The 25,808-nt window shown below is 44.0% G+C and overlaps 2 protein-coding genes across 5 annotated transcripts in view; one reads left to right on the top strand and one right to left on the bottom strand.

Annotated features, from left to right (window-relative positions):
* LOC144679949 (src-like-adapter) overlaps window positions 1–24,967 on the top strand; it is a 44,716-nt gene extending 19,749 nt beyond the window's left edge. For 2 of the 4 annotated variants that reach the window (XM_078540946.1, XM_078540948.1), the window contains 6 exons: window positions 1,188–1,287; window positions 10,968–11,054; window positions 13,190–13,293; window positions 15,702–15,851; window positions 17,531–17,654; window positions 23,583–24,967. In XM_078540946.1, the coding sequence (XP_078397072.1) occupies window positions 1,188–1,287; window positions 10,968–11,054; window positions 13,190–13,293; window positions 15,702–15,851; window positions 17,531–17,654; window positions 23,583–23,811 (794 nt within the window). In that variant the 3' untranslated portion in view covers window positions 23,812–24,967. The remainder of the gene's footprint in view (window positions 1–1,187; window positions 1,288–10,967; window positions 11,055–13,189; window positions 13,294–15,701; window positions 15,852–17,530; window positions 17,655–23,582) is intronic. The other 2 variants (XM_078540949.1, XM_078540947.1) reach the window with 1 other exon arrangement.
* The window catches only part of tg (thyroglobulin), a 443,647-nt gene that overhangs the window by 195,087 nt on the left and 222,752 nt on the right, over window positions 1–25,808 (bottom strand). The window lies entirely within an intron of this gene.

Below are 25,808 nucleotides of genomic sequence, written 5' to 3'. Positions count from 1 at the left end.
AAAAAGCATTATTCTAATCCTAACCCCTTTGATCAGCATTCCCCCACCAGAGGAAATAGCTTGCCGGTTTCTGCTCTAGGGGGCTGCATTTTCATCTTTGAGGTGGGTAGCGGGAGTTTTCCAGCTTGGCATGCCCACCTCAAGAGAAAGTGTCTGCAAAGGTGGGATTTTCGTTCCAGGGTGGTGGGGTTTGGTCGGTGGCGGGATGGGGGCTGCATGTGGTAACTGGAGTTGGGCTGTCTGCCTCAAGAAAGAGTTTGGAGGCAGCCACAGGAGGTGCTGAGATGGGCTGTTTGAAAGGCCTGTCTTGGTGCTCTGGGACGTCGTCTCAGTCACAGTAAAGTCAATTCAACAAAAACAACTCTCTACCCTCACACTCCCTCGCCCACCCCCCCACACCACATACTCCCCATGCCCCATCAATGACAACCCACCCCCCCCCCCCCCCACCCACACCACCCACCAAAACTGATCAGCCAGCACAGGGGGACGCCGTCAAGCGATCCACCTGCCAGTGGGCCAATTGAGGACCTTAAGTGGGCAATTAATGCTAGGATTTTATGATTAGCAGCCGAGCAGCCAGCCTAGCAGGTTTCTCTGTGTGGGCTGGTGGTGGGCAGGGTGGGGGTCCCCTTGGGCCGGTCAAAGTGCCCCTGCAAGGTTTCACCTCACCCCTGCCAGGTTGCTGTCCTTCCATGGCCTCTCAAACCCCACCCCCCCCTCCCAAACTCCTTTGCTCCCTCTAACCCTCTCCTTGACCTGCCAGTGTGGCACCTGTCGACAACCTCAAACACTGATTCAAACTGATCCAGTGTCACATGCCTCTGACCCAAAGTGCTGAAGGGCTGGCGGCCCCTGACGCTTTAGCTAGGGGAGCAGGGAATCCGGCCTCCCATGTAATCCATCACATCATCGCTACTTTACAACACTTCAAATGTACTTCATTGGCTGTAATGCACTATATCAATGTAAGTTTTTCTTTCTTCCTTCTTTTCATGTATCTAATTGTTGTTTGTGGGACTTTGCTATATGAAGAATAGTTAACTCCTAAATTCGTTGGCTGTAAAGTGCTTTGGAATGTCTTGAGGTCATAGAAGGCACTCTAAAAATGCACATTTCTCCTTGCTTTAAAATGTTTTGAACTATAAGTTCGCCACAACTTTCAGCCATATTTCCCTCTTTTTCAGCAGACAGCAATGATATGCTTGTTACAATCTATGACTACCCCCCTGCAACAATAAGCCAACCGATCTTCAGGATAGGGGAGAAGCTGCGTATTTTAGCAGAGTAAGTAAAACCCTACCAACAAAGACCACAGGGTGCAGCCTCAGTAATAAACATTGTAACCTCATGCAAGTGAATCTAATCAGTGGGTACTGGCAAGTTATTTGACCATGAGGAGTAGTAAATGAACCCTTGTCAAATGCTGTTATCATCAATGTTCATGTGCTCATGTAAGTTCACACACAGCCATACATACAGATGCAAACCAACACATGTGCACACACACTTACTATTAGGGTTTACTGGAGAGTGATTGTTATAATATGCCTTTAAGGGATAGGAACAAGACATCACTAGAAAGGAAGTGTGTCATGCAATCCAGTTTTAGTTTCACTTTTGCATTATAACAGGGCACACACGCACAGTTCTGCAGCTCTCATGTCTTCATGCTTTATATCCATGTATATCTGTTCACATGTGCCTAGTTTTAATAAATGAACCCACAACGTGTTTATCCAATCCCTTATGTGAGGTTGATGCCGTTATATCATTATAAAAACACTACATGGTGTGCAGCAGTGGTTCCTTCTAAATGAAATGGTGCTCAGTGTAGAATCAAAATTCAGTACAGGTCTGACATGGTGAACAGTCTTAGATCATGCTACATGGCATGAGACAATGCTTGACATTCAAGTCAGATGGCAAGGAAGCTGCAGTGTCAGAACATGTTGAAGCCACAGTGTGGTGACAACACAGGAAAGCTTTGAAGGCACAAAGCTCAAATAAAGGATTGATAAGCTTTCTTTCTTGTGGTGAGTAGGATAGCGTATTGAGAGGACCAGCACTGGGTTAGCTCAGTCAGAAAAGGCGAGTGGCCAGGGTGTTGGCCAGATCTATAGCAATTGAGGGAGAGTCAAACAAAATGAGAAATGAAACAAAACAATCATAAAAATCGGGTTAGAGAAGAGTGCGATTATAACAGGCGGAGCTTCAGAAAAGCACACAAATGCGGCTACAGCAACACTCATCTCAGGGACTACAGGAGAAGGGAGGTCAAATGGATATTGTCAAAATGTCTACAAAGCTCCCCAGTTTGAATTACGATGCAGCTGACCTACTATCCGAATTCAAAATGTTTAAACAGTGTACAAAGCCATGGTTTCTTGATTCAGGTGTGTCCGAACCAGACTAAAAAGCCATAAAAATTCACCTAGCAATTAGGAATGAAGGTCTAGACAGGCTGAACATGTCAGAATTAACAGCAGAAGAGCTAAAGGATCTCCAAAAGATATGAACTACATTGGAAGACTGGTTCAGAATCAGGTTAAACTTCCATATTCATCGACCGGAGTTCATGTCATTTTGACAACAGCCTACAGAATCCATAGACCACTTCATCAGTAGATGCAGAGAAAAGGGTACTAGCTGTGATTTTTCAAACGCAGAGCTAGCAGACAGAATTATTGAGTTGGTGACCGCGTCCACTCCCATGGAAGCATTCCAGAAAGATCTGCTAGACAAGCTCAAAATGTATAGCATCGAAGAGCTACTCAAGGATGGATGTAAGAATGAAGCGATCCTCGTAGGTCGACAAAGCCTACAGGTCCTAAGTACAACCCCAATTGTTGATGCGCTCACTAGAACAAGCAACCTAGCAAGACATGTGGAAGATGGAGCCTTCTGCATGCACCAAGGAATACTGCAAGGCATATGGCAGAAAGGGGCATTGGCAGATGCAGGTCAAAAGCTGATGCGGCTACAAAAATCATGCACTGTTCCAACCAGACAATACACAACAGGTACCTTCAAGCAATAAGAATGATCATCCAGTATCCCGTCAGAAACATATACATGAGGTGATTGACAAACCAGAAAATGACTATGATATTCACGACAAGACGAAGAGCAGTGAACACATATTTCACGCTGTCAGTCTCGTGTAGAGCATAGACCATCTGAAGCGTTTGCTAAGATTCAAATTATCTGCTCTAAGAAAGTTGGTAACTACTCGTTATTGGCCGTGGTTGACACAGGGGCAAGTGCCAACATACTACCCCTGCAAATTATAAAAGATGCGTATCCACAGACATGGAGAGTCATGGCAAAACCTACTGCTGTGAAACTCTCAGCGTACAAAGGTTCACTAATTCCATGTCCAGGATCCATAATGCTGGGAGGCAACTACAACCAATCCTCCTGGGTGTCCCAGATGTTCTAATTGTTGAAACTAAAGGCCTAGTGATTGCAGGTCCACCAGCATGCCGTGACCTCACACTAGTAACAATCCATGGAATTAGTCAGATCAACTTTAGAAATTACTCCTATCACCTCAGTTCACAACCTAACATCAAAATATCCAGAATGTTGCTACAAAATTGGCAGTTTCAAGGGAGCTGCAACATTACACTTGCAGGAGAATGCAAGTCTGTCAATTGACCTGGCTGATTTTGTATAACGCAAATGCTGAACAGCTACAAGAACCAGTGAAAGATTCCACACCACAAACCATCATTGAAGGATGGCCTGATTCAATTCAGCATGTCCATGAACAGGTGAGACCATTTTGGCCTTACCGGGACGAGGGAAGCACCTCCTGAGGGGTCATTTTTAAAAGCAGGAAGGTCATCATACTGGAATCTTTGTGATCTGATAATCTTTAACAACTTAATCACTCATACATAAGCATAGATGAAAAGGAGACTAATGAGAGAGGCTGTCTATTGGCTGGGTATGAACAATACATTGAAGTTGCCGTCAAGAAGTGAGAGGCATGTTATGAGCATATGCCAAACCAGCACAAAGAACCACTGATTCCGCATGAAGTTCCTACCAAAAATTGCATTTGACCTCTTTCATGTTCATGGCACTGACTTCACTGTCATTGTCGACTACTTTACCGAGTACATCATTATTCGACACTTGCACAATACGTCCAGCACAACTGTCGCACACGCTCTAAGTGCTATTTTCAGTTTTTTTTAATATGCCTAGAGAGATCATTACGGATAATAGTCCACAATTTTATTGGCAAGCAATTTCAGGATATGTACGAGAAGTGGAATATCGATCATACTACCACTTCATCTCATTACACTAGATCTAATGGCCTAGCTGACTGAATGATACACATGGTGAAATCCCTAATTCTCAAATATAAACAGGCAAAGCAAAATCTACACATGGCAATGTTACATCTGAGAGCGACACCTTTAAGTCCAACTATTCCATCACTGGCAGAGCTCATGTTCGGCAGATCAGTGCATACAAATGAACCTAGTCTTACCCTTCTACTCTCTCAGAAACTAGAGTGAATCTTTTAAAACTGCAAGAGAAGATGACCAACATGCAGGATAAAAATGCAGGTACAGAATTGTCAAGTCTGCAGTTGGGGAAACAAGTTTGCATCCAGGATAGAAGGTATGTGACAACCAGCCGAAGTGACAAGGATTTGTTCAGAACCAAGGTCCTATGAAGTCATTACTGACAAAGGTGCAATGGTGAGGTGTAACCGAGGACAAACCAGATCTATTCCAGCTCCTCAACCACCATACAGTCCTATGGCATCTAGGACAAGATTCCAAATGCAACCAGGAACAACATCCAAAAATGACAATCCCACAGGTCACAGTAAGTAATTAAAGACATCTCCAGACAAGGTTACCATTACAAGATCTGGGCGTATGAGCAAACATAAACATGTATTGTAAATAGTTATACCTCTTTGGAAGGGGAGAAAGTATCCTTAAAAAGAAAGGGGGATATTGTAATATGCCTTGAACAGATAGGAGCATGACATCGCCAGAAGGTAAGTGTGTCATGCAATCCAATTTTAGTTTCACTTTTGCTTTATAACAGGGCACACACACACACAATTCTGCAGCTCTCATCCTTGCATATCTGTTCACATGTGCCTAGTCTTAATAATTGAACCCACAACATGTTTACTCAATCCCTTATGAGTGACGGGTGTCCTTATATCATTATAAAAACACAACAGTGATCAAGGTTGAAAACTGCTCAATTTTTCCCATCATCCTAGTTAGATACATTAAGGCCAATGCTGCACCTCTTCTGTCACCTCAGCTAAAGTCAGTAAACTCAGCAAAGACTTCTCAGTAATTTAAATTTGGAGAGTCTTAAAGTGGTCATGGGTTTCCGGACATGACTGGCTAAAATAAAAAGCAATGATAATGATCATTAGAGCCCTTTTGCTGATTTTAAAGCCTCCCAGATCACCCCCTGCTATTCATCCTGTAAAATATTCAGGACACTGAATAATATTTTTCTACATTGTAGTTGAAGTTATAAAAGTTGCTGCAGTTTCAATGTGAATATTTGATTTGCTCAACAAGCTTAGGGTTAAATTAGGGAAAGATTTTTTTTTGATACAATGCTCAAATGAAGGTAAAGACTTAACAAACCCCTCCCTTATTTACACAATGAAATTAGTTCTATTGGGGCTAATGGACCATCTCTCAAGCATGTATATCAGAGGTGGTTGAAAATATCGGTGTGAATTACTTCAGGGTTTCATTGGTTACCATTACTTTGGTGGGTTGTAGATTACTGGAAATCCTAAATAAGTGTAAGTGGTGTTTCTGGTGATCTTCCTCCAAAGTTATGGCAGCAGATTCGAAGAACCGATCTAAGGAAATTAAGATATGGTCTTATGCTAAACAGTATGGGCTCAGATACAGGTCAGCCATGATCTAGCTGAATGGAGGAATAGGCTCGAGGAGTTAAGCAGCTTAATCCTGCTCCTGTTATTTTACAATCTTATTCATAATGTTGTTATTTCTGCATTAAGTGCTTTGTTAAATACTTGCTTCAGTTGATTTGTAATGAAGGGTTGTAATGGAGATCTGAATTAATTTGCCTAGATAATGCATAGAATTGAACAAAAAAAGTGTTAAAAGACCTACAATTGGCAACAAGTAGATTGGCAAAAATAATCATTGTTGGATGTTCTGCTCAGCCTCTTCTGATCTACGGCTCTCAGGTTCATTCTGCTGTCAGAAGAATGTCACTGTAGATAGTGTGAGTGCAGAGGAAAGGGGAACACCGCTCAACCCATGTAAGCGTGTGTATTTGCAAATGATTTAGCTATCATTTCCTGCTAAGGATTACTTTATTGAGGTTAAAAAGAAGCCCAGTCCAGATGGTTTCAGGACATGTATCTTAGAAGTGGCACAAACGATTGAGGAAATTCTCAGATGTTTTGACTGGCAAGTCAGTTCTGTGCAAATTTCCAGGGGAATAATCGACGTGGCTTTTCTCTAATGCTGCAATTAAACGGAAACTTTCCAGGAAATTCCAGACTATGCGTCTCACAATAGTTTAAAAAAATTCAAAATTCATTGTTTTGGTAATGACAAAATCTGAAACCTCTGATTAGATTCAAGCCTTGTAACTCAAACCCAGGGCTCCATTAGTCTCTCTATAGAAATGAGAAATAACTTGAATTTATACAACACCTTTATTATCCTCAAATATCCCAATGAATCTCACAGTCAATGAAACACTTTTGGAGCGTAGCCAGTATTGCAGGACTGACAACCAATATGATAGGGTCTCAAAGGACATGAAAGGACTTTTTACAGACTGACTGGATCTATGTTTAACACCTTGTTCAAAATATCAGGTGATACTGCAAGTCTGGGATGAATGTGCACATCTAAGTGCAGTAGTGCGTGTGGAAAAAGACGTTTTACCCGCTGGCTGCAATGGTGGATTTTCGCGCTGTATCCTCATATTCCCTCCTCATGAATTATGCAGTCACGGGAAACATGCCGGACCGCTGGCAGGCGGCCTCCGATTTGCCTGCCGCACCACCACCTTACCACTTCCTCACGCCGGGTACCATATTTAAACTGCAGCCGTGCACACACTTCTCAATGCTTGTGGCCCAGCACTGCTCTGGTGAAAACATGGTCCCAAAAGCCAAGAAGAGTGCAGCTCCCTGATTCAAGGATGCATCCCTGGGACACCTTCTGAATGCCATGGAGGCCTGCCACGATGTTCTCTACCCCCGCCCGCCCTGACCGCAGGAGGCCCATCAGTCTCACCACTCTGGCTTGGGAGGCGGTGGTAGAGGTGGTCAGTGCCAATGCTGCACACAAGATGTCAGCCATCCAGTGGATAAAAAGGATGAACGATCGCATCCATGCCTCCAGGGTAAGTTAACAATCTCATCAATCTAAACTCACCCACTCACAGGCCCATCACATATTCACTGGCACCTCACTCGCTGCCAACTCAAGGGACATCGCCACTTACTCTCTCACACAAACCCTCACATCTCCATCTGGTCTCATCTACTCTGGAGACCGCCTCCTCCTCGTTCATGGATCCACTCAGCACACATGCACGCCTGGCATCCTTCTCATTTGGCCTGGCATGCACCTTGCTCACACTCTCTCCATCTGTCTTTATGCAGGACAAGATCGCTCACAATCAATGGGAGAGGTCCCAGAACGGGAGTAGAGTGCCGGACATCAAGGTCATCACTCTGTTTGAGAGTTGCACGTTGGAGCTGGACGGACAGGATATGGACCATTCCTGCGGTGATGGTGAGGTCGGCACCAAACACCCACGTGAGGATCCTGCACCACAACATCCATCTCTCACAACTTTATTATCCTCAAATATCCCAAAGAATTTCTGAGTCCACTGTTCCGTGTTCAACTTGGCTGCCAAGCACTAATAATCTCCACTTTATCTCCTAGGCACCTCTGACAAGTCGCCCTCAGGCATCCTTGGCCCTGACCCCAGCGCCGAAAGCATCTCGGATGAAGACACTGAGGGCAGCACTGTTGAAGACCCATCATGACGCTCACCCACACCCTCTACTAGCACAGTGACACACACCTCGGTGGGACCTAGATCTGTAGCAAGCTTGAGTTTACAATCTGATGGTCACTGCACGGACACTTGTCCGCAGCAGGAGGAGGCAGGTTCAGCCGAGCTCCCTGGCACTCGGAGGACTGCTGGGTAAGAGGCAACTGTGAGGTTCGAGTCAGATAACGAGTTTCTGGATTCGGCCTTCCAACTCATCCTGGAGAGTCAGCAGAAGGCGGGAGAATATCATTCAGAGCTGTTGGAAGCCCTCAACAGAGTGACACGTGAATCAGATGAGTGCGTCCTCCTGCTCTCTGATGAAGTGGTGCCCACATGTGCACGTATGGAGGTCTCCAGGGGGAGGATGGCCGACAGCATGAGACCCTAGTCCAGCAGAACGCAAAGATTCGTGCTGACCTGCACTCCATCACGGTATCCATGGGTGAGTTCCTGCAATGCCAACGCGAGAGTGAAATGGATCACCTCGACATCACCCCAGGTGCTCCTTCTCCTCAAGGAGTCAGGCCGGGGCCCTTGGGCACCTGAAGGGAGGAGGAGCGGCAGCTGGACACCTCTGGGTCATCCACTGAGGAATCTCAGAGGCTGTCCTCTCCCACGGAGCCCCCTTTGCCTGTGACCCCCTCAGCCTCCTCCTCTGTCACCGCAGAGGGAGCAGCTGGCCCACAGGTCCAAAGCAAGCCAGGGTCCTCAAGGCCTCGGCTCTCCAGGGGACGCACGCCGAAGTCATGAGAGAAACAGGGTTAACCATTGCACAGACTGTCTCCACCCTGCTGCCGATGTCAGAGCAGCACCTAGAAGAAGTGGTAGGCCTAGAAAAGTTAAGAAATTCTGATCACAAGTGGTTGCACGGGTGAAAATATTTTGTCACTTTATAATCTAAAAATATATTTACTTTCAATGAGTAATGTGTAATGTTGTCTTTCAGCTTCAATGACAGGCTTCGTGAGTCCTCCCACTGCATCCCCCCCATTAGCAGTTCAGCTGCACGCAGCCGGATCACAAGTGATTCTGGAGGGAGACATATGTGTGTGTGTGGCAGGGTCTTTCAGAGCCTCCTGCAAGCATTCTCCCACGCATGCGGAACCTCCATCCATCATATTTATCTCAATGTCCCAAGCATTTCAATGCTGCCTGCTGGGGTTCTCTTTCAGTTGTCCATCTGAGCTGACCTGCATCTCCGCCCACCCACTGATCACACCCCCATGCAGCACCTGTGCCTGTCCAACACGAGGCTCCGCTCACTTTCAATTTGACAAACATGGTTGTGGTAAAGTTCTTGATTAACTCCCTTGTCCTTTCTCCTCCCCAAGTCTTCCATGCCCTTTCCCCCATCACTGTCGACGCCCCTGGCATCACCTTCCATTTCCCCACTGTCACCTACCAACCCAAGCCCTCGCCATTCCAGGATGTCCAGGTGAACATGCACGTTCCCTACCTCCCGGCGAATCATCCCCCACCATCGACATTGACCTCCCCAACCTCCTCCTTCCCAACCTCAGGGTCTGTGTTTGCCTCCGTGTCCCCACCAACCACCTTACCACACTTCTAACCTTACCGGTGCACCCTCACCCTCCCAGCCTAGCAGCACTCTTTGTCCCCTCTCACACTCACCATTCCCTACATCTTGCACGTTCACCTGGACATCCCCCCCTTACTCCCTCCTCCACCCTTACCCCCTCCTCCACCTTACTCCCTCCTCCCAAGGACACCTTCCCTCCTCCAAACTCCCTCCATTACACCTTCCTTCCCCCTTACAACTACCACCCCACTTGCAGCATTCTACCCCATTACACCCTCCTGCAGCTGTTAATGCCTCCTCCCCTGATACCTTCAACACCCCTCCCAACCTCACCCCTCCGACACCTTCGTCCCCACCCCTCCAACCCTCAGCTCCCCTAGTACATCTTCCTCCCCCACTCACAGCTAGACCTTCCTCTCTCCCCCTTTCGCCAACCATGCCTTGCAGCCCATGGCCAAGACCGTGATGTTCTGAAGCAGACCCGATGCATTAACGGGGATCTCCCGCCTTCCAAGAGCTGCTTCTTGGCAGAGCCGCGTGCATGAGGATCCACCCAGCATGCAATGCACATGTCCCTCCACAGTCCGGTAGCTATAGGGCTCAGCATCATCTTCTGTGTGGATGTCCGCGATCTGAGCAAGGCCCTAAAGTTAAGTCCCAGCTTCTGCACGTGACACTCGCCCAGACATGTTCTGGGCTGGTGTGTTTTCCCGCCTGTGTAACGGTAAACCGGGCATGGGGATGACTCCGTTCAGGTCTTACTTTACATCCCATTAGCGGGGTGCATATCATGTTCATGTTGGCCTCTAGCCGGATTTGCTTCCGCCATGGCGCACCGCAACAGATGATCCCATCGTGATTTCACGCCGGCATGAAACTGATGTCTGCCCCTCACACCGAATTCTCCCCTCCCACTCACCATGACGCCCGCTGCCAATGAGGCCATACGATTCCACCCATAAGGTCCATTTAGTCTACCAATTGGAAAACAAATTTTCAGATTTTTATATCTTGATTGGTCTTGTTTTTTTATATTTTTCTTCATAAAGAATTCCCAGGATGTTGGTGGGTATGGATGACTAATCGTGCTGTTACAAGCTTGACAGTCTTTTCCTGCCCATTGATTTCTGTATGTTTGCATCTCATCCAAAAGGTGGCACCTGCAGCAGTATTGCACTCCCTCAGTGCTGCACTTGAAGTATCAGCCCAGATTATGTGCTCAAGAGCCAAAGTGGGACTTAGAACTCATGACACTCTGGCTTAGGGGTGATTGTGCTACCATTGAGCCAAGAATGACATTATAGTATTGAATACTTGCTTCATAAAGTGGATGCTCCACTCATGTAGCTCTCTTTTTTGTTTCCAGAGAAGGTGATTGGTGGAGAGTGAGGTCCATCAATGCTGGGCGTGAGAACTACATCCCACGTGCCTGTGCTGCTCGAGTTTACCATGGGTAGGTTAATTGGATACAGTTCACCTTTACTTGTTTATTTGACAAGCATTTTCGGGTTCCAATAACAACTACTTTAATTTATGACATGCTCTTAATGTAGTAAAGCATTCTAAACTGCTTCAGAGAAGCATTATCCAACAAAATTTGATATCAAGGCACAAAAGCAGATATTAGGATAGGTGACCAAAGAATTTGGCCAAAGAGGTAGGGTCCACGAGCTTCTTAAGAGATGAGATAGAGGTGGAGAGACAGAGAGGTTTAGTGAGGGAGTATCAGAGCTTTGGGCCCAGGCAGCTGAAGTCACAGCCAGCAATGGTGGAGCGATAAAGACTAGGGGATGCTCAAGAGGCGAGAATTGGTGGAACATAAAGATCTAGGGGGTTGCAGGCATGGAGGAGGTGACAAAGATAAGGAGCGGTGAGGCCAAGAAGAGAACTCAGCTCCACATTCAGTGAGGAAGTTAAGCTATTTTTGAAAAAGGATCCCTCATCATCTGATGCCACTTCCAATTCAGTTGCTCCCAATGGCTTAAAATTATTTTCACACAAGGTGCGCCCAGATTCCAAGGTCGGTAATGAGTAAATTGATGATGATCAAGAAGCTAAAACTAGGCTGAGCATCCCTAGGGCTAAGGAGGGGGGAAAAATCAATCAATGTTTCTTCTCTTGAATACCATCAAAAGTGTATTATATGGAGTCGCTTGACGAGGACAGATTATTCAAGCTCAGCTGGGTTGCAGTTCTATGTCAAATACCTTGCTAATGCTCATTATCTAGGCCCATACATGAAGGATTATCAAGCTCTGATAGCTCCCCTGGGACTCTTCCTAGCATAAGGTAATTTCAAGAAACCACTTGGTTAAGGAGGTAGGTTTTGAGGAATTATTTAGTGGAAACAGTTCTCCATTTTAATCCTATCATAATTTTGAATGCCTCTATTAAATCTCCCTGTAACCTTCTCTGCTCTACTGAAAACAATTCTAGTTTCTCTAGTTTCTCCACTTAGCTAACGTCCCTCATCCTTGGTACAATTCCAGTAAATTTCCTCTGCACCCTTTACAAGGCCTTGCCGTGTTCCGAAATAGAAAAACTACAGGAGATCTTTTCATTATTTAAAACATGACTAGAGGTGTACAACACAGCAGAAGGTGGACAGGTGATCAAATATGGTTGTGAGGCGACGAACATCATTCTCTTCCAACTTTTGAAATTTAACTGATATTGGCCAGGTTTCCCAAGCATCAGGAAATCCAGCAGCTTCCTCAAGGTGAGGACTTGATGGATTCAGGTGATCAGTGCCTTAACTACTTACCCTATGGATTTAGGCGTCTGTCTGAGGAGCCCCTGAGCCCCTGTGACTGGGTCCACCCCCACAATGACCTTCCCTCACCTAAGTCCTCCAATCTAACCTCACTGTCCCCACCTGGTCCTCATCCCTTATCCCCAACTAGACCCCGATCCACCTCCACCACTAAGGCCTCTGATGGTTTCCATAAATTTATTGTTACTTTACTCTTATGCACTATGCCCACAAACCCTGAATTTTTATTGCACTCTTTATGGCTTTCCCTATCTGTTTTCAAAGAATTGCCTATTTGAACTATGAGGTTTCACTGTTCATTCACATTGTTGAAGCTAATGGAAAATAAAATCCGATGAGCTGCATAATCACTGCAGATTTGCTATTAGCTGATTTTTGTCCACCAATAAAAGTTAAATAAATCTCAAGAGGTGCTGCATTGTTGGAAATTGTGTCCTGCCTACCTGTTCAGATGGATGGGAAACATATTGCGCAACATAATTTGAAGTTAAGTAAGGTATCTTAGCCAACATTGCTCCCTCAACCCAAAACTAGTCATTTATCTCCTTTGCTGTTTCTGTAAATGTATGCACATTTGCTGCTGCAGTTCCTTACCTAACAGTGACTACATTTCAAAGATGTCTTGAGGATGTGGCATGGTGCCCTGATCAATACAAGTTCTTTCTAATAACACTTAGAATATTTTTCAAAGCATTGTAACAGAGGTAATTCATTCGTGACCCAGTTTTATAGATTGATGAGCTAAATTGAGAAAAATGTCCTTCCTTGTCTTATTTATCTGGTGAATGATCACTGGTGCCATGTTCTTTATATAGTTGGCTCTTTGAAGGAATCGGGAGGCAGAAGGCGGAAGAGTTGCTCCAGCTTTCTGACAACAGAATAGGCTCGTTCTTGATAAGGCAAAGTGAAAGCCAGAAAGGTAGGTTCATATGTGTCCTATTGCACATAAAGTGCATATGTTAAAAGTTAAAACACAGAAATAAGCTATTTCGCCAGTCAGGTTTGTTTTGGTGTTGGATGTTTTTCATCATTTAATTCACCCAGTCTGATTCCACTCTCCTGCTTCCTCCCTCATGTCTTTTAATATTCTTCTTTTTAAGAAACTAATTTCCTTTGAAAGTGCTTGTGTATTGTGCTTCATTTTGTGTAATCAGTGATTCCACATTCTAACCGTCCTCTGGCTAAATATTTCTTTAAACATCAACTTTTTATTATGTTGAGTTTGTACCATCCATGGCAGCTGATAGAATTTAAGTTCAATTAATAACATCTGGAATGGAAGGCTTTTCTCAGTAATGGGCAGCATTTTTAGGTCAGAGGGTGGATGCAATTGGCGGGCCCGGGATCAGCCAGGGAACGGATCGCTGCCCATGATCGGCCCCCGACTGAGATTTCACGTTGGCTGGCCAATTAACGGCCAGGACAAACAGTGTCATGAAATGTAGATTGGAGAACAAAAGTCTAACCTGACACTCCAGTGCAGTACTGAGGGACTGCCGCACTGTTGGAGCTGCTGTCTTTTGCATGAGTTGTTAAACTGAGTACCCCATCTACCCTCCCTCTCAGCTGGACGTAGAATTGACTGCAGTACCCAAAGTACGCACTGTTTAGAGCACTGTACAGCTTCAGAACAATGAGATTTGTGATCTGTAGATTGCTAAAGTAGTTCAAAAGCCCTTTTTATATCGTTGCAGACTTAGTTTTATAATGTAGAACATGCAGTAGAATTTTGCTATAGCTGATTCCTTCACTTAAATATAAACCACTATTTGTTTATTATCATGAGGAAAACAACTATTTGTTTTAGATACAGCAGGTAGTTCCCCCCTTCTTTACAATACAAATTTCAATCATCCCTCTGGCATTACTAACACTGGTTAGGTAATTGTTACTAGTGTTTTTAATCTTAACATTTTGTTTCGTCAAACAAAACTAGCCTCTTTCTCACTGTTACTTCCGTATCAATCCCTTTCAATGGCTTTCCGCTGCACATCACTGATTCAGGTTGTTGCCTTAATTGGCTTCCTGGCAGGCACTCTCACTTCTTAGGTTAAAAGGCCACAACCCACACTGGGATTTGAGAAACATATTCGAGGACAAGTCTCCAAACTCAGTAGCAAGGGAATACTTTGGACTGAATCTAAATGAGATCCAATCTGCCTGGTTGGGCAGATCCTGTGGTACTCATAAAATAAGAGAAAATAATCAATACCTCCAAGATGCAACTGCATCTCATTGATTCCTATCATTTTTGCTTACATAACACCAGTTATTGTACGCCAGATGTTCACTACCAAATGTTTCCACGATGTTAAGGAAGATATAAATCTGTGCCCCCTTCAGAAAAAAAACTATCACATTTGTTCATCTCTTTTGGCACTTGTATTCATTTGCTTTGAGCCAAGGTCTATTCATATGCTTTTTGAGATAAGGTTTATGTTTTGAGTCTTAACACATCACCGCCATGATTCACTCAGCAAACATACTTCTTAATTACATCCTGGGCCATAAAGATCAAGAAGATCCTAATTTCAGTTCCTGGTTTGTGATCAGACAGCTCTTCCCCACCTGGAATTGAAGTTGGCCTCAATAGGGCTGAGTGGAAAAATGAATGAAGGCTAGGTGTATCACCCTTGTTGTAGAATGCACTAGTGTGGATACTTGAAGGTATAATTCCTTCTGCCCAATATAACTTTGTTGTTGGGCTATTGATTGCAGAACTTTCCTCTCCCAGATAAGGACACATTTGGACGTGGGTGCAAAAACCCCTGTGGTTAGAGATCCTGTCCACATTCAGACCCAAAATTTCAAGCTGGTGGGGGGACTTTATGGCAGGAGATCAGCAGAAATGGTGTTGATGGCTGAAAACGACCACCAATCCCCCACTGAAGCTAGTACAGTAGAGTGGGATAGGCCCCACAGAAATTCAAGACCTCAGTATTCAGGCTCACTTGCAATGGATGGTTACTTGACAAAGTACTGATCACTATTTAACTTAGCCTTCAGGAGAAGATGAACAAGAGGAGAAAACACCATTTAAACATCTCAACAAACTTACAGCCACTTCTCAGTATCCCATGATGGCAACACTGGGTCCCAACTCTGCTTCCTCTTCTCCCATGGTTAAAAGTGCACCCACCAGCTAAGAAAGAACCCCAACTTTTACTTACAGTCTTTCTAACTATACGTTCACTGTCTATCTATGAATGTTTTGGAACTAACATATAAAGAGTACATGTACAGGTGGCAATGTGACTTTACATTTAACGTGGCATAAACAGGTGTAAACCTTGCTAATTATTTAGTGTTCACGTGCATGTTTTGCAGGTACATATTGCCTTTCTGTCAGGCACTACAGTGATATACCTCAGAAATTAGTGAAGCACTATCGGATCTTCCGTTTACCCAATAAATGGTATTATATACAAGAACGCCTCACATTCCAGTGTTTAGAAGATCTGGTAAACCACTACTGCGGTTAGTATCAGAATAACCTCCATTACACCTCTCCAAGGATCTAGAGATGCAGCTTTTAAATTGAGGTCACTGCATGGTAGAGATGGGTTAGCCCACTTGCCTTTCCAAAATTATCCTGGACCAGCTTTCAAATTCAGAGTAGAGAATAACATCTCTTCTCTATTTTATTACAGTTTTACAGTAGGGGCAGAATTTTCCGCTTGTCAGGCTGGGGCGCACCCAACCTGAACGAACGTAAAGTGACGCGCAATGACGTTGGGCAAGAATCCCGACGTCATCGCGCACTCACGTGATATTTCGGTCAGCGGACATGCTGCTGACTCCCGCTCATGCCTGCCGGCAATTAAAAGGCCTATTAAGGCCATTAAAATAATAAAGTTCAATTTTTCACTGCCCACCAAACGGCCTTTGGATTTTTCAGAAATCCGCATCCACGGGCGGGATGAGGTATCCAACAGCAAACAAAAATTAAATAAAAATGTTTAGATTTCATTCATAACATGTCCTTCCTGCTCATGTGACAGAGTCAAATGAGAGGACATATTTTTTAATATTTTAAAATTATTTTTAATTTTCAAAAATCTTCATACCCCTGAGGCAGCTCTGTGCCTCAGAGAGCTTTTCCTGCGCGCACCTGCGTGCATGAGTGAAGTTCCCCACTCGCCCTCCTCCCCTACCCCCTCCACCACAGGCAGCACGCGATTCATGCTGGGCGGGCCTTAACTGGCCCCCCAGGATAAAATCGCAGTCACGTCCTGATCGCGGGCAGCGGTCGTCTTGCCGACTGCTCCCACTCGACCCCGCCGAGCCCACCCGACGAGGGCAAAACCGTGGCCTAGGTGCCACACAAAAGTAGTAAGATATCCTAAAAATAAAGAGAAAAATTAAGGAATTGGACTTCTGTTCTTTGGAAACACTAGCAGCAATGATCTGCAAACATTGCATAAGATTCTGGACAATTCAGGGCAGGCAGATATTTGGGCCAGTGGAAATTGATGCAGGAGTCAGCCACACCAGGTCTCTGTCCAGGAGACTGCTGGCATCAACTTGCACAAGAGTGGAACTTCTGTCTGCCTCAACATGGTCCATGATATCCGGGGAGGTTGGGCCAAGCAAGGAGCTTACCTACACCAGGAATTCCTTAGGGTTCAGCCTCCCTTATGGCCAGTAATCTAGGGACAGAAGAATCTGGGATACAGATAACTTAAAGGTGAAATCTTGGCCTGAACACGTGAATGCTGCTGACATAGGAAGTAATTTGGAATTCAGTGTTTGGAGGTCCAATTCATCAAAAACTGAAAAAAAAGCAACCTCCAAATCAAAGACAGCAACTGTCCTGCACGCAGCTTGCCTGGTGCTGTGTTTTCTGCTCCCTCCCCCACAGTGAACTCTCACCATGCACCCATTCTGGTGCAGGTGCCCTCTGAAGATGAGAGGATCCCACCTTGACCGTGGCTAGGAAGAGTCAGGAGCAGACACGAGTGTTTCTCAATCCATCCCACTTACATCAGCAAAGGACTGAGGACCTTTGCGGCCATCTTATTATGGACATGATCATGACTCCTGGCACAAAGTCTTATTGTCTCATTATTCATTAGCCTTTTCTAAGTTTGCATTAAAATGACTAATCACTATTCAAGACACTTCAAAGTTGATGTACTAAATCTCTCTTATTTCAGAGGTAGCAGATGGTCTCTGCTGTTTGCTGACCCATCCTTGCCTGGCTCAGCTTAGCACTGAAAGCCTTGCTGAACAGCCTGTCGTCCTACGTCACAGTCAGTTCAATTGGAGAAACGTGAGGAGGTAACTGGACTAAAATATTCTATAGCATCTCTTCAGCAGTAATCCAGGAATCTCAGATAACCATTCAGCCAAATACTATTTCAGCGGGGTTCACTAACTGCATTTGCCCCATTTTGAAAATGACCCCCCAGCTGAGAGAAAACCAAACTATGGTATGTTCAGACATACATTCTCCTTCACACAGAATCCAAAAAAATGCAGTTCCCTCTTTCCATTTCAAACATTTACTTTCTCCTGAAAAGTCTTCAATACTGTAAAAATCTGTCTACAAACTTGAAATCCTGGTCTCATATCTAGGACATTCTCCCAGTAATGGATAGGGTACAACAAAACCCTGTGACTTGTTATGCAAATCTTCCCCCAAACTCGAGCCTCTCTCTTGCTCTCACTTTGCAAATCAACACAGAAGGGTGACAGGTGAACGGACTAAAAAATGTCACATTGGTGTGCCAGGAGTAGTCTGCTAGGCTAAGGATAGAGATACATTGCTGGGACAGAAAAGGGTGCTGTACTTTAAATCTACCTTGTACTTTAACCTGAGTTGGAGTGCTAAATGGGGCAGTGTGGAGGACATTTTAATTTGGATGAATCTACGGACTAGGGCTGAAATAATGTGTTCAAGGTGGGAATTGTTTAATTCCCCATCACAATAACAATTTTTTTTTTTATTCTTTCATGGGATGTGGGTGTCGCTGGCAAGACCAACATTTGTTGCCCATCCCTAATTTCCCTTAAACTAGGTGGCTTGCTAGGCCATTTCAGAGGGCAGTTAAGACTTATTGTTGATTCATATACAGGCCAGATCAGGTAAGGATGTCTGATTTCCTTCCATTAAGGATATGTGAAGTAGATGGGTTTTTACGACAATCAATAATACGAACATACAAATTAGGAGCAAGAGTAGGCCACTTGGTCCTTCAACATGCTCCACCATTCAATCAGATCATGGCTGATCTGATTGTAACCTCCCACCTACCCCCAATAACCTTTCACCCCTTAGCTTATCAAGAATATATCTACCTCTGCCTTAAAAAATATTCAAAGACTCTGCTTCCACTGCCTTTTAAGGAAGAAAGTTCCAAAGACTCTACCCTTTGAGAGAAAAAAATTTCTCCTCATCTCTGTCTTAAATGGGTGACCCCTTATTTTTAAACAGTGACCCCTAGTTCTAGATTCTTCCATAAGAGGAAACATCTTCTCTGGATCCACCTTGTCAAGACCCCTCAGGATCTTAAAGATTTCAACCAAATCGCCTCGTACTCTTCTAAACTCCTGTGAATACAAGCTTAGCCTATCCAACTTTTCTTCATAAGACAACATGCCCATTCCTGGTATTAGTCTAGTAAACCTTCTCTGAACTGCTTCAAACGCATTTACATCCTTCCTTAAGTAAAGAGACCAATATAGTACAAAGTGCTCCAGATGCGGTCTCAACAGTGTCCTGTTCAACTGAAGCATAACCTCCCTACTTTTATATTCAAATCCTCTCGCAATAAATGATAAAATTCGATTAGCTTTCCTGATTACTTGCTATACTTGCATACTAGTCATTTGTGACTCATACACTGGGGCACCCAGATCCCTCTGCATCTCAGAGCCCTGCAATCTCTCACCATTTAGATAAAATGCTTTTTATTCTTCCAAAATGGAAAATTTCACATTTTCCCACATTATACTCCATTTGCCAGATCTTTTCCCATTCACTGTCAAAATCCTGGAACTCCCTTCCTAACCACACTATGGGTGTACCTACACCATATGGACTGCAGTGGTTCAAGAAGGCTGCTCACCACCACCTTATCAAGGATAACTAGGGATGGACAATAAATGCTGGCCTTGCCACTGAAGCCAACATCCCATGAATGAATAAAAAAACTTAACCTATGTCCCTTTGTAGCCTCCTTATGTCCTCTTCAAAATTTACTTTCCTACCTTTCTTTCTGTCATCAGCAAATTTAGCAACCATACCTTTAGTCCCTTCATCCAAGTCAATTATATAAATTGTAAAAACTTGAGGCTCCAGCACTGATCCCTGTGGCACACCACTCATAACATCCTGCCACCAGAAAATAACCCATTCATACTTACTCTCTGTTTCCTGTTTTCCAATCTAATGGAACCTTCCCTGAAGCTAAGGAACTTTGGAAAATTAAAACAAATGCATCAATTATCTCATCAGCCACTTCTTTCAAGACCCTAGGATGAAGTCTACCTGGACCCGGGGATTTGTCAGCCCGCAGCTCCAACAACTTGCTATGTACCCCTTCCCCGGTGATTGTAATTTTCCTGAGTTCCTCGCTCCTTTCCAATTCCTGATTTACAGCTATTTCTGGGGTGTTACTTGTATCCTCTATGATGAAAACTGATGCAAAATACCGATTCAATTCATCTGCCATCTCTTTAATTTCCATTATTAATTCCCCAGACTCACTTTCTATAGGACCAACACCCACCTTGTTAACTTTTTCTTATTTAAATACCTACAGAAACTCTTACTATCTGTCTTAATATTTCTAGCTAGCTTTCTCTTGCATTCTATTTTTTCTCTTTATTAATCTTTTTGTCACTCTTTGCTGTTCTTTATATTCTAACTAATCTGTCTTTGCGCAACTATATGCTTTTTCTTTAAGTTTGATACTGTCTTTAACCTTTTTAGTTAACCATGGATGGTGGGTCCTCAGTTTGGAATTTTTCTTTCTCGTTGGAATGTATCTATTCTGTGTATTCTGAAATGTCTCTTGAAATGTCTGCCACTGCATCTCTATTGACCTATCCCTTAACCTCATTTGCCAGTTCATTTTAGCTAGCTGTGCTTTCATGCCCTCTTAATTTCTCTATTTAAGTTTAAAATACTAGTCTTGGAACCATTCTTCTCTCCCTCAAACTGAATGTAAAATTCAATCATATCATGATCACTATGAGGTTAAGAATTAATCCTATCTCACTGCACAGTACCAGGTCTAGTATAGCCTGCTCTCTGGTTGCCTCCAGAACGTGTTATAAGAAACTATCCTGAAAGCATTCTATGAACTCCTAATCTAGACTGCATTTGCCTACCTGATTTTTTCAGTCTATATGTAGATTAAAATCCACCATTGACTATTGCCATACCTCTCTGACGAGCTCCCATTATTTCTTCCTTTATACTATGTCCTACCATGTAGTAACAATTTGGGATCTGTGCACTCCTACAAGTGACTTCATGCCTTTATCATTTCTCATCTCAACCCAAACCACATCCTGGTAGTTTCATGGTCAGCAGTACTGACACTAGTAGCTTTCCAATCCAGCCTTTATTAAAACAACTTAAACTCCACCAGCTGCCGTGAGATTTGAAGCCATGTCCCCAGATCACTAACCTGGATCTCAGCATTACTGGTCCAATGATGTTAACACTACGCCACTGTCTCCCCAAGGGCAGCATATTTTTTGGGGATATATCAATAAACTGATAAACTTATTGAAATATAAGATATATGGAGTAACACCACAAAGGGCATTGATTCTCAATGCCAATGATAATGGAAAGTCGTGACTGGAAGTTCCATTGTGTGTCATTCAATGTGCATCCAGTAGCTGGAACTGTCCCTTTTGTGAAAACGTTCCCTCTATTTTTCTCACCATTGTCAAGGTGCCTACAAATGTTTGGCCCCATGCTCTGGGAATCCCTCGTTAAATCCCTCCATTTCCTCATCTCCTTCTCCTCTTTTAGCACCCTCCTTAAAATCCACTTCTTTACTTTTTGGACACCCCTTCTAATTGTTCTTTCTTTTTCTTGGTGTCTATTTTCATCTGTTAACAAAGTTTTTAAAAAATTCATTCATGGGATGTGGGTGTCGCTGGCTAAGCTAGCATTTATTGTCCATCCCTAATTGCCCTTGAGAATGTGATGGCCTTCTTGTAGTCCATGTGGTGTAGGTGCATGTACAGTGCCGTTAGGGAGGGAGCTTCAAGATTTTGACCCAGCGACAGCGAAGGAACACCGATATATTTCCAAGTCTGGATGATGAGTGACTTGGAGAGGAACTTCCAGGTTGTGGTTTTCCCATGTGTCTGCTGCCCTTCTCCCTCTAGATAGTAATGGTTGTGGGTTTGGAAGGTGCTGTCTAAGGAACCTTGGTGAATTCTTACAGTGCATTATGTAGATGGTACACACTGCTGGCACTGTTCATCAGTGATGGAGGAAGTGAATGTTTGTGGATGGGATGCCAATCAAGTGGCCTGCTTTGTCCTGGATGGTTTTGAGCTTCTTGAGTGTTGTTGGGGTTGCACTTACCCCGGCAAGTGGGGAGTATTCCATCACACTCCTTACTTGTGCCTGGTAGATGGTGGACAGGCTTTAGAGAGTCAGGAGGTGAGTTGCTCGTCACAGGATTCCAAGCCTCTGACCTGCTCTTGTAGCCACAGTATGTACATGGCTAGTCCTGTTCAGTTTCTGATCAATGGTAACCCCCACCATGTTGATCGTGGGGGATTCCATGATGGTAATGCCATTGAATGTCAAGGGGCGACGTCAAAGTGCTTTAGGTGTTTTTCCACACTAAAGGTGCAATATAAATGTGTTGTTGTTGCAATACTATTACTGTACTCATTTTGGTAGACAGGTAAATGGCTAAAAAATTTGAGGAGGTAATGCTGAAGGAACATATGAGGTGGTGGCATAGTGGTATTGTCACTGGACTAGTATTCCAGAGACCCAGGATAATGCTCTGGGGACCCAGGTTTGAATCCCACCATGACAGATGGTGAAATTTGAATTCAATAAAAATCTGGAACTAAAAAAGTCTGATAATGACTATGAAACCATTGCCCATTGTCATAAAAACCCACATGATTCACTAATGTCCTTCAGAGAAGGAAATGTGCTGTCCTTACTTGGCCTGACCTACATGTGACTCCAGACCCACAGCAATGTGGTTGCCTCTTAAAATGCCCTCTGAATGAGGGAAATAAGGGGTGGGCAATAAATGCTGTCCTAGACAGCAATGCTCACACCCCACAAACAAATTTTAAAAAATGAATCCTTTTGATCAGATCACCCCTCAACTTTTCAACTCAAGGGAAAAGAGCCAAGTTAAGATAAATGGTCCTCAATTTAGCCCTTTTATAGTTCTGGTCAGTCTGCAGTATACCTCTTCCAAGACCAATATATCAATGGACACAACTAAGGAAAACATCCTCAATTTATTCATTAGCCTTTGTAAATTACTCTTTGTACCTGTGCACTAGTTTTAGTGATTTCCTAACATGGACACCTAAGTCACTTTGCTTCTCCACAGCTCCTAGTCTCTCACCATTAAGAAAATATCCTGATTTTCCAAGTGGATTATCTCACACTTTCCCATATGGAACTCCATCTGGTACAGTTTTTCCCATTCATGTAGTCCATCTATATCCCTTTTTAACTTCCTGCTTCCCTCAATCAAGGAAAGAAAGAAAAGTAATTGAGTACGGCAAGCTCCCCCTCTCCTCTCCTCCATCAGTGGTACAGTCTACCGCCATCATGTGGTGTTTAGATTACTGTGCATCCCTCTGCCTCCCCCTTATCCCCACCCTCTATTAGTGGCGCGCCCTACAGCCATCATGCCCCAGCAATCTGGAATACACTGCTCCATCTCATCACATCTCCCTCAACCTCCCAAAAATCACCACAAATTCTTCTGAAGAAATTGATATTTCTTTAACCAAACTTTTGGTCAACTGTCCTAATACACCTTTTGTGTCTCAGTGTCAAATTTTGTTCAATAATTACTCCTGTGAAGCACCTTGGTACATTTTACTACATTCAAGGTAATGTTGTAAAGGCAAGTTGTTGTTGGATAATGGATGGCTGGCTGGTTACACAACAAAGAATTGACAGGACATAGTGAATTATCTATAGGTCCTGAAGAGGGGATTGATTCATTTTTCTTTTTGTTTGGTTGGCAGGGCTGAGCTGCTGAGCACCAACTCTTCGTCCAGAGATGACGCCTTTGTCAGTTATGGGCTGCGGCACAGCATCGCATCCTACGTGACCTTGTCACAGATAGATGATGACTCGTTTAGTGACAGCAACAAGAAGAGATGGTTCCCATCCATCAGATCTGGTGCGCAGAGCCGGCACAGCTGCCTCCTCACGACAACACTGAGAAACGAGTATGAGGATGACTTTGAATAAAGGAACACTCCATAGCAGCTTGTGGCATACTTGCACTCTAATGAGTCATTAAGTGTCATGTCAGTGCCCCTCAGTGTTCCATCGCAAATCAGACATTGGCAATCGGGGAGAGAGCTGCTCTCCATGTCTGTTCACTGATGGCTTATTTCCTCTTGCAAAATATGTATAAACCTGTCAGGTTTTTTTGAGCAGTTTTATTCGCAGGAATCCAGTCTTCCACCATTTGAGTTGATACATAATTATCCATACATGACATAAGCCCAGGTGCACTTCACCACTCACTCACACTGAACCTGAAATTATTGCTCTGTATATATATTTAAATTACACAATGGCATGCTTTTTCCAATTTGGTTCCTTTCTTGGGGAAGGGCCTCTGCTCAAAGGGAGTAATTTAGTGAAATGATCACCCTGTGCTGAAATTTTGTGTATTGTATCTTAAGTTGCATATTTATATTACTTGTTCAGTAGTTAAAACATTGTCATGCAGAGTACAAAGTCCCTTGGCTGCTGCTTGTCTCAGCCCAGGCAGTAGCTGGGGGTGGAGGAAGGAGGTTACTACAAATTTGGGATAGAAACTTCATAAATACTTCTACGCCTGATCTCTGTTTCATGGCATTGGATTGGGTTTGCGAGAATAATTGACCTTCAGTTTTTTTGCTGACATGGAAGATTCACAAGTGAAGTGGGCTGGTGAGCTCAGTTGGCTGGATGGTTGGTTTGTGATGCAGAGTGACGCCAACAGCGCAGGTTCATCCATGAAGGCCCCGCCTTCTCAATCTTGCCCATCGCCTGAGGTGTGGTGACCTTTGGGTTAAACTCACCACCAGTCGTCTCTCTCTAATGAGAGAGCTGCCTCTGGGGCTATGGCGGCTTTCACTTCACATTCACCTCCTTACTAGGCCAGGGGCTGTGACTTCAGATCAGCTGTTCTGGATTTACCTTATCCAGGATAATATTAATGCAGGCTCAGAAAGCTGCTTCCTTGGCCCTGCAGTGTATTTTTCATGTTGTTCTGAACTTGTGTCAGACGCCCATGCTATTGGAGTCACTCTGAGATGTTTCCAATTATAGACAATACTGGAATAGCCGAGCACAAAGGAACGAGCCTATTCAAGAAAATTCTTTGCTCTAAATAAAAATGAAAATAATTTAATTTCTTTGAAAAGAGGAGTTACTTTGAGAAAAAATGAGTTTGCAGTGGTTTGTCTCCTTTGAATGCTCAACCAACATCAGATAGAAGCCCATCATGCTATTGGGTTTAGAAAATTGCTACTGCCTGAGGTGGTTTAATGGGGCCACTTGTCAGCCAGCCAGCAAGAAGTGTAGTTATGCAGAGTGTAAAGGAAACACCAGTGAGGGAAACACTATCTATTGCCCCATGTTTAATTGCAATGAGGGGAGCCACAGAACCATCAGCACAAGGCTGCCAAAAATCGGTTGGCATTCGCAGCAAGATGATCAGGAGCCCCCAACCACCAATGTGAGACTAGACCGATTCCAGCCAGGAACAAAATCCTGGTGAAGCCAGGATTTTGGTATCGGTGTGCGGGTCGGGTCTGACACATTGACGCATAAAATGACGTGTGGTGACGTCGGGCGTGCGTCCTGACACCACCGTGCGTCATTTAGACCTTTCGTTCAACAGGCACGTGCCGGAACTGTCAAAGGCCTATTAAAGCCATTAAAAACCCAATTATAGTAATTATCAATGCTGCCTGTCCAACCTTAAGGTTGGCGGCCAGGCGAAGAGCCCAGGCAACTTTCGGGTTTTTCAGGAAATCTCATTCACGGGCGGGATGAGATTTCCTGAAGGTTTTATGAAATAAATAAATATTTTTTGCACAATTCATAAACATGTCACATGAGGGGACATGTCTAAATGATTTTTATCTTTATTTAAAAAATTCAATATGAACTTAATCTCCTCAGGGAGATTTCTGTGCTCATTTGTGCGCATGTGTGAAAGAGCGCAGGCCCCGACTCTCCCTCCTCCC

The sequence above is a fragment of the Cetorhinus maximus genome, chromosome 4 (genome assembly GCF_964194155.1).
Source record: "Cetorhinus maximus chromosome 4, sCetMax3.hap1.1, whole genome shotgun sequence".
Taxonomy (NCBI): Eukaryota; Metazoa; Chordata; class Chondrichthyes; order Lamniformes; family Cetorhinidae; genus Cetorhinus; species Cetorhinus maximus.
Note: the sequence above shows the minus strand (reverse complement) of the source record. Positions and strands in the feature narration are given on the sequence as shown.